General features: G+C 34.9%; 1 protein-coding gene across 4 annotated transcripts; it reads left to right on the top strand.

Moving 5' to 3' along the window:
• On the top strand, positions 4,644-15,079 carry LOC106507518 (natural killer cells antigen CD94-like). Of its 4 annotated transcripts, none has more exons than XM_013988377.2 (10): positions 4,644-4,882; positions 5,254-5,328; positions 5,783-5,918; positions 6,538-6,609; positions 6,931-7,026; positions 7,891-7,986; positions 10,244-10,330; positions 10,800-10,951; positions 13,313-13,418; positions 14,266-15,079. In XM_013988377.2, exons 4-10 carry the CDS (start codon positions 6,540-6,542, stop codon positions 14,343-14,345), a joined length of 687 nt encoding a protein of 228 aa, XP_013843831.2. In that variant the 5' UTR covers positions 4,644-4,882; positions 5,254-5,328; positions 5,783-5,918; positions 6,538-6,539; the 3' UTR covers positions 14,346-15,079. The 4 variants fall into 4 exon arrangements, with proteins under 4 accessions (XP_013843831.2, XP_013843833.2, XP_013843830.2 ...); XM_013988379.2 differs by having other exon boundaries at positions 4,644-5,033; XM_013988376.2 differs by lacking the exon at positions 5,783-5,918.

The raw sequence follows: 21,316 nt of genomic DNA, 5'->3' as shown, positions 1-21,316 counted from the left end.
TATAGCTAACACTTCTAAAGCTGATTTATATGTACAATAGGTTTGAAACAAATAGATGGTGGTCCGTGGGAGCCAGGTTTCACATTTTCAGAAAGATGAGTTAAAGATAAGCTATAAAGGAAAGGGCAGACTAAATCCTGTGCTACTAGAGACATCTATATCCATTCATTTTTAACTTAATGTATATACCGATGGAGAGAGACACAAACAAATATGCCTATGTTTGTACCCAAGATATTAGTGTATCACCTCGCTCCCTCCTATTAAAGAGCCTAGAAGCACTGAAACCTCAGATGCAGTGAACATACTCAACACCCAGATCTTGTGCTATTCACTAGTGAAAGGAACCAGAGTTCTTTGGAGAAATGATTGATTCTAAGCATGGGGCAGAACAAATGTATAATGAGCTCAGAGTATCCTATAATGCCAGAAAGTAAGAAAGTGCTCAAAAAATAAAGATGGGGGCATGTCAAAGGCACAGAAGAGATTACCTGAAAGACCTCTCAATAGGCAAAACTGGAACAATTTCAGCAACAAAATTAGTGAAGTAGCCTTGTATTAGAACCCAAGGAGAAAGTGAATATCTGTAGTCCCATAATATAATAAATAAGTGACTGAATAATTAAAGGAGAGAAAAAAGACAAATCTTCATAAAAACATTTTAAACACTCCCTCCCCAGGGTTTTAACCCCACTGAGGATGGTCAGGATTTGGTGACTCGCTTTCAAAAAACAGAGCATGGAAAGCAGGAAATGGTAACTTCCCAGTGGGGAAAACTAGCGCACACAAAATTAACCAAATGATAGGGTTAAGATCCAAGGATGCCTTGGGGATAAATATATCCCTGGAATTCCCATTATGGTTCAGCAGAAACGAATCTGACTAGCATCCATAAGGACACAGGTTCGATCCCTGGCCTCACTCAGTGGGTTAAGGATCCGGCCCTGCCATGAACTATGGTGTAGGTCACAGACACAACTCTGATCCTGTGTTGCTGTAGCTGTGGCAGAGGCCAGCAGCTGTAGCTCCTATTTGACCCCTAGCCAGGGAACTTCCATGCGCTGTGGGTATGGCCCTAAAAAGACAAAATAAATAAATAAATAAAAAGCCATCCCTGTTAAGATTTCATGGTTAGAGTGCTTCACCTTCAGGCTAGTTTTTCTGAAAACCCCATAACCCCAGTGTAAACATGAGAAGAACATCAGGAGAACCAAATTAAGGGACTTTTGACATGAAACATGACCACAAGAGAAGACAAAGTGTCACAGAACAAAGAAGACATGACAACTAAATGTCACGTTGTATTCTGAATTTTAGAGAAGAAAAAGGACCTTAATGGAAAAAGCGATGAAATCCTGATAAAATCTGGTTTCATTGATAGCAGATCAGAAATGTTCAGAACTTCAGGGTTTGACTACAGTAGTTTAAGATGATTGAATTAAGGGAATTAAGTGAGGGCTATAAGGATACTCTCTGTCCTATCTTTGCAACTTTTCTGTAAATCTAAAACTAATCTAAAACAAAAAATTTATTTTACTTACACTGAAGAAGTACTCTTAATAAGATGTACTTAGATCACTTAAACATATTAGTCATTTGAAAAAACAGGGGCTATAACATCTACCAACAATTTTGCAAAAGGTCCTAAAAAAGACTTGTTTGTTTGATCAATATTTTAATATTTTACTAATTATTGTCATGTTAAAATTTTGTTTGAACACTGCTTACTTAGTAAAAATACTTCTTTCATCAAAAAGTAAAATACTTAATAGTTGTGACCTATCAGCTCATATTATTAAAACACCAAGTAACACAGAAAGCAAAATAAACTTCCAATGAGTTTAGTGTATAAAGGAAGTCAGGAAATAAAAATTGATTTTTAGTTTTTTGTAATCAGAGAAAATAAGCATTAAAAATATTTTTAAAAATGTGATACCACCATGATTATTTTTAAAAAGCATATTTTGTACTGGAGTTCCAGTCGTGGCTCAGTGGTTAATGAATCCGACCAGGAACCACGAGGTTGCGGGTTCGATCCCTGGCATCACCAGTGGGTTAAGGATCCGGTGTTGCCATGAGCTGTGGTGTAGGTAACAGATGCAGCTCAGATCTGGCGTTGCTGCAGCTGGGGCGTAGGCCGCAGCTGTAGCTCCGGTTCGACCCCTAGCCTGGGAACCTCCATATGAAAAGAAAAGACCCTAGAAAAGACAAAAAACAAAAAAAAAAGACAAAAAAGTATATTTTATAGATGATAAATATTGTGTTCCCAATGCTAACTTTTCTTAACACCCTCCTCTTTCCATATTTTGAATTTTTTGAGTTCTTTAAGATGTTTTGTTTTGTTCTTGGTGCTAACTAAAGGCTAACTGAGGCTTACATGAAATAACAGGCTCTTCCATGTACTGTGAGTTTTGGATGTTTTTGTGTTTATCTACACATATGTGTTCCTGAAATTAAAATAGAAGAGGGAGTTCCCTGTTGTTGTGCAGCAGAAATGAACGTGACTAGTATCTACAAGGATGTGGATTTGATCCCTGGCCTTGCTCAGTGGGTCAGGATCTGGTGTCGCCCTGAGCTGTGGTATAGGTTGCAGACATGGCTTGGGTCCTGCAATGCTGTGGCTGTGGCGTAGGCTGGCGGCTGTAGCTCTGATTTGACCCCTAGACTGGGAACTTCCATATGTTGCAAGTGTGGCATTAAAAGAAAAGAAAAAAGAAAAAAAGGAGTTCCCGTCATGGTGCAGTGGTTAACGAATCGACTAGGAACCATGAGGTTGTGGGTTCGATCTCTGGTCTTGCTCAGTGGGTTAAGGATCTCGGCATTGCTGTGAGCTGTGGTGTAGGTTGCAGACGTGGCTCGGATCCCACGTTGCTGTGGCTCTGGTGTAGGCTGGCGGCTACAGCTCCGATTCGACCCCTAGCCTGGGAACCTCCATATGCCGGCGGGAGCAGCTCAAGAAATGGCAAAAAGACAAAAAAAAAAAAAAAAAAAAAAAAAGGGAAAGAAAAAGAAAATAAAGAAATTAAAACAGAAGAGCGAACAAAAAGTTAACAATGCCTCAATGCTTATTAGGTTGTATGATCATCTAATAATAAAAAAGTGATATTTACTTTTTATAAATTCCAAATTATTTCAGGATTAAATGAGACAATACCTGTGAAATCGCTTAGCGCAGCGCTGACATCTTGCAAAATGTTCAGTAATCTGGGCAAACTCATATTTAAAAATCAGAGAAGGTAATTTGTAAGGTGAAGTGTAATCATAGTGTTGACTTAGGAGAACTACGTTGAATCTGAAAGATCAAAGAATTAGTGACATTGAGAACTACTGGTGCACATGTGTTTCATGGTGAAATAATTATTAGAGTATACCATTGGTTAAAAAAGATTAATTGCTAAGTGGTATAATATTATCCAAAAAAGCTAGTCAAGAAGTGGGTCAGATAACTGGATTTTTGATTAAATGGAGAGAGTACTGATTAGGAAGAAATGAAAATATTTGATGGACTTGCAAATGTGAGAAGCTAGAGCAAGTATTTTCAGGGTCTAACATTCCAATCACAGTGGTGTGGAGTGTTAAGCAGGTGGTTGTTTTAGATGAAGTCTCCAGCAGTTGGAGAGAGCAAGACAAAAATAAGGGACTATTACAAAACTAAAAAGAACATAGAGCCAGAACATAAATAGCACTCTGCTGTCACAGGGTACACAAGGTTATTTTTTTTTATTACGCTAATTCTGTTTGAAAATTTCTGCAGCAGCTTGTTTTTATATCAAAATAGTGTTTCCTTTTGTCATCTCTGCATATGGAAAACTTTTGCAAATGTGTCTACTTCAAAATTTTTTATATGAATGAAATCCACAATTGAAATGCATTTCTTTATTGTGCCTTCTATTATTACTGAGCGGTGAAAACAGATAAAGTCATTCCAATCTTTTTCTACTGAGTTGAAACTCACATATTTCAACCGCATTGTCATCGTCTATCCGTTTATCCATTTCACATTGGAAATGTTACATTAGACTATTAACGGGGAAGCCAATATATTTCTCCTCCTTATAATTAAAATACAGACTGGAGGGGAAGGGAACCAAAAATTATCAAGGGCTGAAGCTTAGATAGAGTATACACAGAGTATACGTAGAGAATATAAAGTTTACTTCTGTTGGAATGAACTGAAAAACAGACTGTAAAAAGTTTATGTTCTGGAAAAAAATTTTTTAAAAGTAAAGCAATTAAATTTAGACATATTTTAAAGGAACCAGGGATGGACTGGCTTTGCATCTAGTAAACCTTAACATCTTAAAATTTTATCATTTAAAATCTCCTTCAGATAAATGTGGATAATGATGCACTGTTGGTATTCACTTATTTTCACTTAGCTAATACGAGCGGAGTTTAGAAGGCGTTTTAAATACCTCATTAAATACAATTTCTGTTTAGAGCCCAAACTAATGTCTGACATAGGAATTATATTTAGAATCTTTGAATTTGGTGGTGATCATGGTGGTGATGGTGGGTTTTTGTTTTTCGGTTTTTTTTAATGTGCAGTGTTGGGATTCTGTGCAAAACAGGCATGGCCCTTTAAATTATTTTGCACATTTATTTCCCCTGTTAAAAAACCGCCTTTCCGGAGAAAAGGCTCAAATGGTGAAGATACATAGAAGACACAAATGGTGAAGCTTGAAATTCAAATATGAACTGCTTTCTCACATCTCACAAAGAGCTAGCAACTACTGAAGCTTCTTTACACTAAGAGCCAATAACATAGAGGCCAGAAGAGTCGTCTTGAGTTCCAGCTCACACACGTCTTTGCCATTCACCCACTGGAGCTCACCTCTTCCATTTGGACGAGATTCTAGCAGAAACTGCTGCATCGATACAGGTATCACTAACCTTATCTATAGCTGTTGCTCTCAGCATATCTCATGGTCACTAATGCCACTGGATTGTGCATATGGAGCACGAAGAAGAGATTTGAAATAATAATCCCGTCAATTTAACTTTGTAGGAAAAGAGCTGACTTACTTGACAAGGTAAATGACCTCACAGTTGTTCATGGTTTACCATTTACTATAACTGATAGTTCTGCTAGCAAGTATCTCAATACATCATTTGGATTAACCAAGTGAATTAATAGAGCAAATGGTCACTTCAGTGAAGGCAGGATACAAGTAGTAAAATAATTATTTAATCAGTGATTACTTTTTCTTGTCTATATAATAACATGTTTCTCTATTTCATATCCACATCTAGAATTTTCTCATTTTTGTGATATAACCAGCATCCACATTCCTGAAATATTCCAGACTTGGTAAAGAATTTTTAAAGGTATTATAAATGTATTTCTGTACAATCATGTTTTTTTATGAGAAGTTATATTGTGGGATACAATTAAGTGTTATAAGTGAATGTTATGAACAAACAGGCCTATATAGTTTAATCATATTATAGAAAGATAAAAATTGGGTATAATTCTCTGAGGAAGGAAATGAAAATATGTAAAAATTTTATTTGATGATATACTGGCAAACTAGTAAACATAAGAATTTTTAAACATTTTATGCTATCAGAATTCTATTCCATAGAAACATCTTTGATTATAAAAATAAAATTCTTGAAATAAATTAACTTTTTAAAAATTCACAAGTAAAATTAACATTTCAAGAAGAATTGGATGCTTTTAGCCTATACCTTCAAATGGTATGGGCACAATCCCTCATACCTCATAGGAGTAAAACTAAACCAATTTGAGTCCTAATTGTAGGGCTTTCATTTTTTATAGCTTGTTGGAAGAGAGCCTTTAGAAGATTATGGGAAATAAACTATCTTCAATCACACACAAAAAAGTGAAAGCAGGAGTTCCCACCATGGTGCTGTGGGTGAAGAATCTGACTACAGTGGCTCGGGTCTCTGCAGAGGTGTGGGTTTCATCTCCCAACGGCAAGGATCTGTCATTGCCGCAGCTGTGACATAGGTCACAGCTATGGGTTGGATTCAGTCCCTGGCCTGGGAATTTACATATGGCAAGGATGCAGCTTAATAAATAATAAATGAGTGACAATAAATAGGAAAAAATATCTGGAGAGCCCATGAAGGAGACATTTTAGAATAACTCATATGTAACACTATTTAGCTTTACAATACAAATGAATAATTCATAAAAAATTATCTTTATTTTCCTAGAGTACAACAATTTTAATTGTCATATAAATAATTCTTAGACCACAGCGTTATTACCATTTAAAGTTAAATTAAAACCCGTTTGGAGATCTCCAGGTAATAGGTGAAATGACATTTCTCAAGCATCTAAAGAGATGTTGATAATTGACGATTTTAAGAATAGAAAAAAAGAAACTAAGGCAAAAATCTTTCTTGGAAGAAAACTGCAAATGTAAAATCATGCATCAGTAGTTAAATGGCATGAAATAATGATTTCAATGATACTCAGAGAATCCAGAAAAGATAGAACACGAAAACTTAGTTTAAAAAAAACCTATGAACTTAAGTGTCTTAGAATTGTATCTCAAAATTTTTCAGAGATGAATGAAAAACATCTAGCATATGCAGAGGTGAAACACATTCCTTCCAAGAAACAGATGCAAAAAGAAAGTGAGTATTTTTTTCTCTTAATCCCTACTGAATCCTGGTATTATTATCTGCTTCATATTAAATAATTTCTCCAAAGAATTTCATTATAATTTAGCATAAGATACATTATGTCTAATTCATTTTCAAGATTTTATCTTTTAAAAGATTTTAAATGGTCTGATGGACTTTACAGGATAAGACGAAAACAATTAAATAGATCTCCTTTATTTGGAAAACAAATCCTATTCTGTCAGCTCTCTTCACACATATTTATAACTTTCATGCCTTCTGAGAAATAGTGTGACTATGAGGCGGTAACCACATCTCTGTTTTAATCTTTAGAGAGAAATGAGCAGCTAGTTTACGCAGAAGTGAAAATGTGTACTTCAAAGCCAAATCAGACAAAGATAACAAGAATGGATTCACCTAAAGAAAAAGGTATTGTTTATGTAGAGAACCTAGCTTACCTGTCCTAAAATTGCTTAGCCTACCATTATTCCAAATAGCTAAGTTAGCACGCCCAGTTTCAAGAGGTTGCTTAAAGTATATTTTATAGTCTAAACAAAGAAAGAAAGAAAGAAAAAAAAGAGCTGTTGAAAGTGAAATATCCTGTTTAGTATACTCCAGATAATTAAAGTAGTTTGGGTGCTATATACATACATTCATAGCTGAGCAAGTCAGGTAGGAATTATTTCTCTTTGATTTGTTTGTAAGTGATGAGTCTCCGGAGGTCACGATCTACTCATTTTATGAAGTTTCAGGAAACAGTATTTGATTAACTTTATTTGATCCTTGTTTGGAATTCTAATCTCTTCTAGTGTTGAAGAACAGTAATGAGGCTCCCATGGCAAAAAAATGTGGATATTTATGTACATACATAAACCCATGATATTCACAAAATAAAAAAATATCTTCTGATTATGGGTCAATAAAGTAGACTTATACAGAGATGTTTTAGAAAAATGTTTGCACTTTAAAAACCAAGCCTGTATATCTAAGATTAACTTTGTATCCGTGAATCCTGGAGATGATTCAGAGAATTATTTTCCTTAAATTAGAATAGGAGACTCCCCTAAAAGAAACATGGTAACGGAATAAGGAGCAGAACCCAGGCTTCCAGCTCTCAGTCCACTGATACTTCAATTTGTTCAGTATCCCCTTCTAATTTATCGTTTCCAGTTGGAAGACATCTGTGAGTTAGGGTCTTGAATTTATGGAACATCCCCCTCTAAACCCTGCTGTGTAATTCAGTCTTTTCTCTGCTAATCTCCTCATTCTCTTTTCTTTTTTCTCTCTGGGCAGGGCCCTCAGTTCCACTTGCCTGGTTTCTTGCCACGGTGATTCTTGGAATCTTCTGTTTCTTTCTCCTTTTAACAGTTGGAATCTTAGGATTCAAGGGTAAGTTAAACTGGGTCTGTGACCTGATCCAACTATTTCCTCCCTTAGGAATTTCTATTTTTACCAGTCTTCCTTTCCTAGGAGTTCCAAAGCTATGCTCTCCTGCGCTACCCAGACACACCTCCACCTTCACCACTAATGTAGTCACTTGGTCATTTCCCAAGTTCCTCAAAAGCTTCTGACACCTTCTATACTTATAAAATCTGGAACATGTTCAGGATATTCCAGAAAAGTCTATATTTGGGGTTTCGTTGATGATTTGGTCAGTACTGCGTGCGCATTCATTTTCTCTGTCCTCTCTGACATCTTTCAACAAAGAGTCCAGTCCTCTTGCAATCTCCGTTCTACAGCTCAAACTTAGGAGTTTTTGTTTGTTTATTTGTTTGTCTTTTGGGGGCCGCACCTGCGGCATATGGAGGTTCCCGCAGTAGGGGTGAAATCGCAGCTGTAGCATCCAGCCTACCCCACAGCAATGCAGGATCCGAGCCATGTCCATGACCTACACCACAGCTCAAGGCAGCGCTGGATCCTTAACCCACTGAGTGAGGCTAGGGATCAAACCCGCGTCCTCATCGATGCCAGTCAAGATTGTTAACTGCTGAGCCATGATGGGAACTCCCAAATTTAGTTTTTTCATAGTTTATTCTCAAAATACCTAATACAATCCAACAATACTTTTTTCCTATGCCTGCTAATTATCCTAAAGTCAACAGACTTTCAAAAACCTATTGCAATTGCCAAATAACTTCTCCCAATATAGTCATGATCATGGCATCAAAATGCCAAGAAACCATTAACAGTTTTTCATTTTCTACTGAACTATGTTAAAATTCCCCTACTTATATTTGTTTTCTTGAATAGTTAATCTTTCAACCAAATGATTTTAAGCTTTACTCTCTACATCCAAACTGCCTTCAAATAATTCTAGTTGTGGTTCCCTTCATGTTCCCTTAAGTTTCTCTGCCCCAGGACATTCGTCTGAGCTGATCCTTCATCTGGACAACCTTCCTCATGTAGTCTATCTCCGCCCATGGAAGCTGTACCCATCCCTCATGACCCATTATATAGGATGTGGGTGACTTTTCAATTCCCTAATTAGATGTCAGTTCTCTCTTTCTAAAATCTGTGTTATGACCTTTTAATATTTTCATCTTGCAATTTTCCCCCTAGATGAGTTTCTAGACCTCAGCACTATTAGCATTTTGGTAGGATAACTCTTTGTTAGGGATGTCCTGTGCTTCGTAGATTATTTAGCAGCATCCCTATTCTCTACTCACCAGGTGACAGTAGTTACAACCCAAATGTCCCCAAATATTGCCAATGTCCCCCAAAGGGTAAAATAACCCCCAGTTGAGAAACACTGCTCCAGATCATTTTCCTTTACTATTGAGTACCTTTCAAAAGCTAAAAAACTACCATATGAATGATTCTGAAGGAGTAACAAGTTTTGGGGTTAAAAAACTTGTTTAAAAAGCAGACTTTTTAAAAATGGTTATGGCCATTAGAATCTCTAGCAGAATATTGAACATTACTGGTATTTCTCAAATGTATTTGTGTGAAAATCTTAAATGTTGAACTTGTAGGTCTTATCTTGAAATCCAAATACCATAATGTCCATATACGGTTGTTTTTTTCTAATGATGTAATTTTTGTTTTCCTTTACAGTCTTACCTCTCTAAAATCCCTTAAACACAACCTATATTCAGGATGTAATGACTAATTTTGGATGACCTTAATATGTCTCCATTTCTCTCCATTTCTCTACTTTGGTTGCAGCAATCTAGAATTTTATTGTCCATCCTTCACTTTCCTATCTTTTCTTATACATAGGCAAAAAGAAAATTTAAGGTTAACACTAATATATGAAGTCTACCTGACCTGTCATACTATTCTTGAACCTGCAGTTAGTCAGCCAATCCTCTTCTGAGTTCTAAAAACAATTCGTGTTGACCTTTGTTATATCACTCATCATGTATGAATACTCTAATTGCATACTCTCCCCATTACGATGAGTGAGTTTCTTGAAGACAGAAGCTTTGTATTTCTCATCACTGTATCATCAAGGTCTAGTATGATGTTCTGTCATTAATTAGTGTCTTTTCAACAAATGAGAAGTGTGTAAATCATATGCAGAGAAGAGATGCCTAAAAAGCACAGGAATAAAATTTCTGACATTAATTGACACATTAAAATTAAAACTGTGCCTTTTAGTCCTCCACATGTTATGTTTTCCTCAAGCTAATGATGTATAGCAAAGTTTTCCAGGGTGGATCATGGAAACCTTCATTGAACAATGAAACACAAGAAGACAACATGTCTCTCAGAGAGAAAACACTTACCAGAGGTATGTCGATTGGATTGAAGGCTGAGCCCAACTAGTTTCTTCTCTTTCTCTCAATCACTTGATAATCTACTTAAATTGGATTTTCTTATAGACTCAGCCAGTTGTGATGTCCAACTTTCATTTCACTTCATTGAAAAAACAATTCAGTCTTTCCAAGAGATTAGGTTCTTCTATATGTGTATTATATTTTTTAAATTGTCATTTCTCAAAATAATAGTTTTTCTACCAAAAAAAAAATCCTACATCTCCTTTAGCATATTCTCTAAGCATTATTTATATGCTCTGATAGGGGTATGTAGATAAGGTACTAAATTAATGTACTAAGTTAATGATTATTAACTGTACTTATTGATTTTTGAAATAAATGCTTTTAGAAGGACTAGAAAGGATTCCTCAATTTCTGAGCTCCAGAGCATTTCTTTCAAGATTTACACTGAATGGTCTCCTGGGAATATCTTTTGTTTTCAAGGAAAGGAAATCAGCACATGTAGAACTAAATGGTCTTGTTGTGGACAGAAATGTTATTATTTTTCGAATGAATCGAAGAACTTCAAAGAGAGTCAACATTCCTGCAAGGAAATGGGCTCCACACTTCTTAAGATAGACGATCAGGAAGAACTGGTGATGTATATTTTGTTTTCCATCTCAAACATAATTGTCTAACTACTCGTTGTTGGCTAAATCTTAATGTTTAATAATATTTGAGTGTCTCAACATAGTTTACAATTGTAAGTTGCCTCTTGTCCAGGCAGTACTCATGTTAGTGTCATGAATACAAATAGGAATGAAATCAGGATTTCATTTAATTCATCCAGTTCATCCACAAGTAAAATTTTTACAATATAGTAAATGTAAAGGCAAACATGAAGCAATTAGAAAAAAAATGTATCCTTAAAATATATTATTTTATCAGAGATAATTACATTTATTGATTGATAATTTCATGAAAATTTAGCACTTGGCCTCTCAAAAAAAAATCATTTTATCTCTGACAAAATCAAGAAATACATTACCCCTGAGCTTGAGTTAAAAGTAAAAACTCAATATAAATTTAAATTTGAAGATTAATTAATCCCAACTCATATTAACTTTTAACTCATATTAGCTTTCAAAGAAAGCTGAACTAAATATTTTATAATTTTTATCCTTTTGTTTTACTTTGAATATAGACATAATTTACCATTATTCTTTCAAAAATATATATTCCTATATTCAGGTTAAGCGGAATATTTTAATATCTTCTCATAGATAGACTAATAGATTCTAAGAATCACTCGGTTTTCTGTGCTAGTCCAATTATCCATATCCTTGGCTTTAACAACTCATAAATAGCTATAAAAATATGACCTTGAAAATCATGAAGAAACCAAAGCAAATTTGAACCCAAAAAGAAGACAGCCATACTGTCTGAATTAACCTCCTTTTTACACTGGTAAAAAACTGATGTATGGTAATGATGTTAATTATACCTTTGTGGTAATCATTTTGCAATACATACAAATAATAAATCATTAGATTGTACCCCTGAAACCAATATAACCTCGTATATGTCAATTATGTCTCTAGTTTAAAAAAATAAATAAAATTACAACTGTTGTTGATAGGGTAAAAGTTTTTTTAAGTTGATCTTATTTACAGACAGGTTAAAGAGCTTATGTGAAAATATAGCATATTTAAAGGTAGCCATATAAGGGAGTGAATGTGAGATTTGTCTCTGTCCAACATAAATTAATAATCACATTTTAGTGAGAAAATCCCTTATTGTCTTCTTAGATAAGAACTATAGAATTATATAGATAATGACTAAATTTTCAGAAATATTTATACTATATCACCCAGAATTATTATAGAAACATTAGAAAATAAGTGAGAGATGTTAGCCCATGGAACTTTTGGTTTTTCCTATGAGTGTCTGTACCTTAACTTTATTTACCCTCAGCCTTCTTAGAGACTTAGAGAATTTCAGAAGGACATTGTAAAACATGTCATATTCAATAATCTCTTGTTGATTTATCCACTGCAACTTTTTACATAAAAAATCTTACCTTGGTGTCCATGGATATACAGAAGGTCCAAGAATGAACTTCAGAGTCTAGGATCCCTAATCTTTTGTGCAAGGTATCTTCTCAAAGGAAAAAAAAAAAAAAAAAAAAAAAAAACGAAAGCCCTAAAATTTAATGCAAAACTGTGTGTGTGTGGTGTTTTTTGTTTTGTTTTGTTTTGTTTTGTTTTTTCTGGATAGAGGGATTAAGTTTTGTAGCCTTCCTCTGGGAAAATAAACAAAAGAAAACTAAGGGTGAAAATTGAAGCAGGGTAGGAAAACAGAATTTACAATCAGAAACCCTCAATTTAACTCCCTTTGACACATTTTGTTTGACTGAATCAACTAGAGCATCAATTATCCCATTAGGAAAAGGTGGAAAAGAGGTAATGAAGCTGTTTTGATTTTCTTTCCAACATATTTAGAAAGATCAAGTGAGATATTATATGTGCATACATGCTATAAAAATTAAAATACAAGATGAATATCCGTCAGTTTTATATTTATGAAGTCATTTCCAGCCAGCTATATAAACACCTCTTCTGATAGCATAGGCACTACTTCAAGATGCCCACTCTGCAGGAAATAAACAGGTATCTGTAAGACTTGTAGATACCTCAAGGCTGTCTCACCTGGATCCAAAGTGCAAATCAAACTTTGCTCAGAGCTCATCTTTGATCTATAGGCATAAGTTTTGAAAGGAAATGAAGAGATTTAGTTAAACTAAGAGAGTGTTAACTTTATGTCTCAGTTATACCACTATATTTAATAAAATATCATTAAGTTAGATTCCATCATTTTATAATTTGAACAGAATCAGAATGAAGTTGATCTTTATACTTTTCATTATTTAAAATAATAAAATATTAACTAGATTATTACTTCATTTCAAAAAGCAAAAAAGACTTTTTCCTCATAGAATATATTCCTTTTTATTACAGATCTTCATTCAAAGTCACCTATCCTATTTCTACTGGATCGGATTGTCCCGTAAAAGTAGCACAAGTTACTGGACATGGGAAGATAACACACGACATTTTCTGACTTGTAAGTCTCTAGAGTAGATAGTAATTAATAAGTTCTATAATCACAGCTTCTGGTTTACATGCCTGAAAGTATATGGGAAAAAGTCATGCATTCACATACAGGCATTTATGCATACATGTATGGGCATATACATGCACAGACACACACATAAAAATTTTAAGTTCGGGAGTTCCCTCTGTGGGGCAATGGATTAAGAATCCAACTCAGGAGTTCCCGTCGTGGCGCAGTGGTTAACGAATCCGACTAGGAACCATGAGGTTGTGGGTTCGGTCCCTGCCCTTGCTCAGTGGGTTAACGATCCAGCGTTGCTGTGAGCTGTGGTGTAGGTTGCAGACGCAGCTCGAATCCCGCATTGCTGTGGCTCTGGCGTAGACCGGCGGCTACAGCTCCGATTCGACCCCTAGCCTGGGAACCTCCATATGCCGAGGGAGCAGCCCAAAGAAACAGCAAAAAGACAAAAAAAAAAAAAAAAAAAAAATCCAACTCAGTCTCTGCAGAGGCATGGGTTCGATGCTTGGCGTGGCACAGTGGGTTAAAGGATCGAACATTACCACAGCTGTGGCTCAGATTCTGAAGTTCTCTGGCCCGGGAACTTCTGTATGCTGTGGATGCAGCCATAAAAAATAATTAAGTTCAGAAAATGAGTATATGAAGAAGAGCGGGAGGCTTTTCAACTTCACTCCTGTAATCCTCATAAGGCACTCTTTAGGAAAGTTTAGGACATTGAGAGATGGTTTCTGATAAGGAAAGAAAAAATATACTACAACTTTGGACCAATATTTCTTATTATGTCTGCATTAGTGAATGCATGTTTTACATTATCTATATACTTTTATTTTGTGTGAAGTGATTGGAAAGACTCAAAGGATGGAAACTGTGCAAGTATATCAGCAAAGAAGATCACTGCTACTGACTGTGCCAAACTGATATACTACATTTGTGAGAAGTAAATTGCTTGTCTTGCTACCTAATGAAATAACAGCAAAAGGCATATCCAATAATTTTCCTTATAAAAACTCATTTCATAATATGTGTGCTTTGTTATGGGCTCTACCTGTATTCTAGCCTCTAATTGAGAGATGTCAGGCCCTCCACCTTTGCCCCTTTCACAAGCAGTGTTAGATCACACAGGTTATGAGCACAGGTTGTTGGGGTGAGAAAATATCAGTGCTTTGGACGAGCACTGGGAAGTGAACTTCTGTATATTCTACTTCTGCAACTTAACACAGATAAAGTAATCCTGCCAAGGTCTCTCACCATCATGCACATTCTATCTGGCATTTCCTGCCAACAATAGTTAAAGCATTATTTTTATGAATTGTGTATGCATTTCCTTTGGCTCCTTACTTTTTAGGAGAAAGATAATAGAGTATACTGGAAGAGAATAGAGAGTATCTTGAATCAGACCCATGTCTGGGAGCCCGAGCCATACCACAGCTAATGGCATAAAGGCTCTCCAGCAAGTCCAAACTTGTGAGTCGGTTTCCTTGCCAGGAGGGAGACTACTAGACTGTTATGCGAAGTGGCTGTACCATTTTGCATTCTATTAGCAGTGTGTGACAGTTTGTACCCTTCCAACATTTAATACTTGCTTGTATCCTTCCAACATTTAATATTGTCAGTTTTTTAAACCATCTTAATAAAGATACAGCGTAATTGAACTGAGGTTTAATCTTATATTTCTATAATGAATAAATGATGTGGACCATCTTTCCATATGATTTTGTTAACCATATATCTCCTGTGGTAAAGTATTGATTAAAATACTTTGCCTAGGAGTTCCCTTGTCACATAGCAGTTAAGGATTCAGCATTGTCACTGCTATGTCTCAGGTTCAATCCTTAGCATGGAAACTTCTGCATGTTGTGGAAGTGCCCCCCAACCCAAAGTGTGTGTGTGTGTGTGGTGTGTATAAAATTTTGTGTAAAATTATATAAATTATATATATACATATATATATATATAATTTTGTGTAAAATGATGGGGATTTGTCAAAGGTATTGAGGAGCTAGGTAAAAGAATTCTAGCCAGAGCTGAAACAATCTGAGCCATTCCAACAATAACAAAAGTAGTATTGGATTATAATCCAAAGTATAAAATAACTATCCATGAGTCCATAGTAGTATAAAATAATCAAATATTTAAATAAATGAGGGAGATGAAACAAATCTCCTGTGCAGAATAAGTCCAAATAAATTACATAGATGCTCCTGCCTGAAGGTGGTGGGACCCAACTCTTCGCTTCGTAAGCGTAAACAATATCCTTCCAAAGGGGCTCTTATAGAATCACATAGAAGGGGGAAGAAAAAGTAACTTCTGAGTGAAAACCCTGACAAACACTTCCTCCGCCTGTGATTAACATCAATAGTGGTAAGTCGCATTCACAGTTTGTACCTGTAATGTGACAAAATGACACCCTGTGGTCCTCCTCAAAACTTATAACCTCAGGCTACTCATGAGAAAAATGTCAGACAAATTTTAATTGAGCAATATTCTATATGCCTACCTATTACTCCTCAAAACTATTGCGATCATCAAAACCAAAGAAAATCTGTAACAGCCAAGAGGAACCAAAGTAGATATGACAATTAAATGTAATGTGGTAACTTGGATGGGATCCTAGACACAGGTAAAAAATTAAGGAAATTAAATATAATTTAAAATATATAATGTTCAAAGTGCATTTGATAGAACGTGTGGTCTGCCACTGAGGACTGGGGAATTCCATAAATATTATTTAGGACAGGTTGGTAGATTATGTTGTTCAGGTCTTCAATATCCTGACTGATTTTATGACTATATATTCTCTTGATTACTAAGGAGTGTGTACATTTCCAGCAGTCAGTGTGGATTTGTTTATTCTTTCAGTGCTATCAATGTTACATTTTATTATATTTTAGAAAGATTTCTAACATACAGAAAGAATAAAGAGCAATACAACAAATATCGGTGCCAACTTTAAAGATGCAATAAATGCTGCTATTTTATCTACTTGCTTTGGAACTAGATACCAGATACAGTTGGAAAGAATTTTGTACTCCTTCCCAGGACCATTCCTCTCCCTCTATATGAACACCTCTGTTTTGAGGTTTATGTGTATCCTTACCATAATTTTATATTTGACTACATATTGACAACTTTTATTTTTATATGATTACATATATTTCTATATACTTATATATGATATAATTATGAATGAAAAATATATAGAATGGAAGTATACCTAAATGGAACTATTATTACACATGATTACACTGCTATTTTATTCACTATTGTTTATTCCAGTTTCTATCTATATTGGTACAACTGGATCCAGAACTTCATTTTTTCCATTTTAAGTTTAATGAAGTACAGTTGATTTATAATGTGATAATTTCTCTGTACAGTGAAGTGATCCTGGTATACATATGCACAATCCACTCTGGCGTAGAACTTCATTTTAATCTCAGTCCAAAAATTCCATTTTACAAAATTCTTACAGCTCATTCATCTGTTTCTCTGTCTTCAAACATCAATATTCCTCATTTTTCTATGCCGGTAGTGCTGCACAAAACATATCTGTATCAATAAGTGGAATCTTCTATTTATACAATTGGCATTTTTGACATTCAAGCTACCTTTTCTTATTATTATTCCAATAAAGTTATTTAAAATTTTGAATATAATCCTTTTATTGTTGTTTTATGATATAAAATATAATATCTTCAATTATTTGGGATTTTTTAACTTTCTGTTTTGAAATAATCATACACTCACAGGTACTTGCAAAAATAGTGCAGAAAGACCCATGTATCTGACACACAGATTTCCACAAATGTAGCATCCTATATAACTGTTTAGATATTTGCAAAACAACTTACATAAAAATATATGATGACATAAAAACCAAGAAATCAACAATGGCACATTCAATAGCCTTATTCAGATTTCACCAGTTTTATTCGTTTCCTTAATTTTTAATATGGTAAAAAAAACCACTAACATAAAAAATATAATAATATCCCATTATTCAAAGTGGGATAATGAAGTCTCCTAATATTATTGTGGATCTATTTATCTCTTCAATTTTGTACATGTTTGTTTCTCATATAGTAGCTCTGATATATTTATAATATGAATTATAAGTATCAACCTGTGGATTGACCCCTTTATCATTGTATAATGACCTTCTTTGTCTCTTATATAGTTTTTGTTTTAAAATCTAATTTGTCTGCTATTAGTGTAACCACTCTTGCTCTCTTTTTGCTACTATTTGCATAGACTATTTTTTCTATCTCCTCATGTCCACTGTATACATGTCCTTAATCTAAAGTGAGAGCTGTAGACAGTTCATATTTTGATCCTATTTTTTTCTCATCCATATGGGGAATCAACATCGTTTGATTGGGGAATTTAATCCATTTACATTTAAAGTAATAGCTGATAGGGAAGGGTGTCCTATTACCATTTTGTAATTTGATTTTGTATGTGTTACAGCTGTTCTGTTCCCCATTTCCTGCATTACCGGTATGCTGTGCTCTTAATTGGTTTTTTGGCATGCTTTGATTCTCTTTTCCTTTTGTGTGTATTCTTTCAATATTTATTTGTGGTTACTATGGCAACTACATAAAACAGCATAAAGTTATATAATCTATTTTAGCCTGAAATCAACTTAATTTCAATCATACAAAACTTTACTCCTTTACAGCTCCGCCATGTGTTATTGATGTCACTAATGACATCTAAATATACTGTGTACCAATTAACACAGTGTTAGTTATTTTTATGCTTTTGTCTTTTAAATCCTATAAAAGATTAAAAGTGGAACTTAGGAATGAAATAACAAGAAGTAAGTTTTCATATGTATCCATATGTTTATCTTTATTAGAGAGCCGTGTATTTTTTATGGTATTTGGTTGCTTGTCTAGCATCCCTTCATTTTAACCTGAAAGACTCCCTTTAGCATTTCTTGTAGGACAGGTCTAACAGTAATGGACTCTGTTAGTTTTTATTTATTTAGAAGAGTACCAGTATCTCTAGTTTTGAAGGACAGTTTTGTAGATACAATATTCCTAGTTAGTTTATTCTTTAAGCACATGAAATCTATTATTCCACTTCCTTCTGGCCTGTAAAATTTCTACTAATAATCTTATAGAGGTTTCCTTGTATTTATGTGATGAGGCACTTTTCTCTTGCTGCTTTCAGGATTCTCTTTGTCTTTGACTTTAGACAGTTTGATTATAACATGTGTCGGTGTGGGTCTTTTTGGATTATCTTACTTGGATTTTGTTTAGCTTCTTTTATTTTATGTTTATTTCTGTCCTTAAATTTGGGTATTTTTTTGGCCATTATTTTTTCAATTAAGCTTTCTATCCTCTTTTTCTCTCTCTTCTTGGTCTGGTTGATGGTGTTCCAAAAGTTCTTTTGGCTCAGTTCACTTTTCCTCATTTTTTTCTACCTCAGACTTATCTATTTCAAATGACTTATCTTCAAGTTCTAGGATTCCTTTTTCTATATAATTAAATCTGTTATTGGATTTCTCCTCACTTTTAATTCAGTTATATTTTTCAGCTCAAGAATCTATAATTTCTTTCATTTCTCTATGTTTATGGATAATTTCATTTTATTTATAAGCCCTTTTCTTGATTTTATTTAGTTTTAGATATGTGTCCGTGTTCCTCTGGCTCACTGAGCATCTTTTTTTACAGTTTTTTTACATTTGTTGCAAGTAATCAGAGGCCTACTTTTCTTTAAGTTCAGTCTCTGAATTTTTTGTGCATTGTTCTTTTGAGTGGAATATGATTTCCTGTTTCTTCATATGACTTATCAATTATCACTGAGATTTGAGCACATGAAAAAGCAGTCACCTCTCCCAGTATTTACAGATGAGCTCCATTCAAGGAAGATCTTCACTAATTCGTCTAACATAAAGGGTCAGGATTCTCTCAGTCTTTTCTGGTGATATGTCTTTTCTGATTCTGTGTGCTTTTACTCAAGTTTCCCACGAATGTGGCTGCTTTTTGAATGTCTTAATTTCTCCTAAAAGTTTTACCACTGCATCTTTTCAGATGCCTTGGATTTCTATAGCCTTCTGCTGCCCATAATCATCTTCCCCCAGGAGTTCATGGCTCTGCAGAGCCCCTGTAGCTCTAAAGCATCACAACACCTGCCACTAGTATATAAGCCAGGTATCTAAACGGTGCCAGAGTTCTCATCATTGCTCTGAATCAAGTGAGATAAATCAGTCTGTGCAGCAGCCTCCAGACCAATTAAAACATTACAAGCAAATGTCCTGCTTTTCCTTATGTTCAAAGGGAGAGTCAGGAATTTGTCAGTTTCCTTCTAACCATTCTGTGCTGCACTAGAGAGGAGGTGAATCAAGGGCCAAGAAATCTATTATTATTGTGAGTGAAGCTTTTTTTCGGTTAGGCATTTGCTTGGTTGCTACAGTTCCTTAACTTCTAGAACACATATAAAGCCATTTTGCTTCATGTATAGTTGCTTATTCATGGTTCTGTGGGGAAAATGAGGGCCTGGGATGTCTTATCTAGCATCTTGCTGACCTCATTCCCTCACTAGTTTTTTTTATATGTACTCACTATATATGTGATGTGTGTGAGTGTGTGTGCAAGTTAAAATCACAATGACATAGTATACCTAGAAGAATGGCTAAAATTTAAAAACTTATCTTAGCAATTTTTGGCAAGAATATGTTGGAACTGGTACTCTCATACACTACTACTGAAAATGTAAGATTGCACAAGCACACTATACAAGTTTGGTATTTTCTAAAAAGTTAAACATGCAACTACTAAATGATTTAGCAGTTCCACTGTTAGTATTTAACCCACAGAAAAGGAAATGTATTCCCTACAAAAATTTTAGACTAATGATCATAAGAGCTCATTTTTAATCATCAGTATCTGGAAATAACTCAAATGTTCACTTTGGTTTGTAAACTGGCCCCTGTACACATTGGGCAAGGACAGACCATCTTTGGCAGACTGCTTCAGATTGGTAGGTGGTAGGTTTAATCAGCAAGGGAGCATACCTGTGGGACTTGTCTTAGGTGGTTATAAGACAAGTAGATCTCTGCATCCATCTCCCAGGATCTTAAATGTTTACATAGAGGCCCTAGCTGGGTTCAGTCATGTATACTGTCCAGATGATCTCAACAACACATCGCTCTCTCAAGTTTGCATCCTTGCAAAGGGAAAGGCTCCCATTGCAGGAATAGTGTGCAGAGCCCATTCCAAGAACAGAGGAGATTCCAATTGCCTGGAACTGCTTGTGGGTCAACTGGTAGTCACATCCTTTTGAAGACCTCCATCAATGGTCCAAGAGCAGATATATAGATAAACAAATGGTGGTATATCTATACAATGGATATCACTTAGCAATAAAAAAGGAATGCACTACTGATGTACAGTAACATGGATGAATATCAAAATAATGATTCTGAGTGAAAGAAATCAGAAAGAGTACATACTATGCAATTCTATTTATATACGTTTCTAGGAAATGCAAACCAATCTAAAGTGATAGAAAGCAGATCAGTGGTTACATGGTAATGAAGATGGAAACAAGATGCGGAAGGAAGAGATTATGAAAAGGCACAAGCAAATTTTTTTTCTGGAGGGATAGATATGTTCACTATACTTGGATCAGTGGCTTCACAGGCACAAATATATGTCAAAATTTGCCATGTTATACAGTTCAAATATCCCCAATTTGTAGTATTCAAGTATTCCTCAATAAAGCTACTTTTTAAAAACTGCCTGCCCAGAGCAGCCTGACAGCTCCAGCTAATCTTAGTTTTAATGTTACTTGGTTGATGGCAGTACTACTCTAATTTTACATATTTGGTGAATCTCTTGAAGCATTATCTTGTTTCTCTTTTGTTCCAGTGGTCAATTCAA

The sequence above is a fragment of the Sus scrofa genome, chromosome 5 (assembly GCF_000003025.6).
Source record: "Sus scrofa isolate TJ Tabasco breed Duroc chromosome 5, Sscrofa11.1, whole genome shotgun sequence".
NCBI lineage: Eukaryota > Metazoa > Chordata > Mammalia > Artiodactyla > Suidae > Sus > Sus scrofa.
Note: the sequence above shows the minus strand (reverse complement) of the source record. Positions and strands in the feature narration are given on the sequence as shown.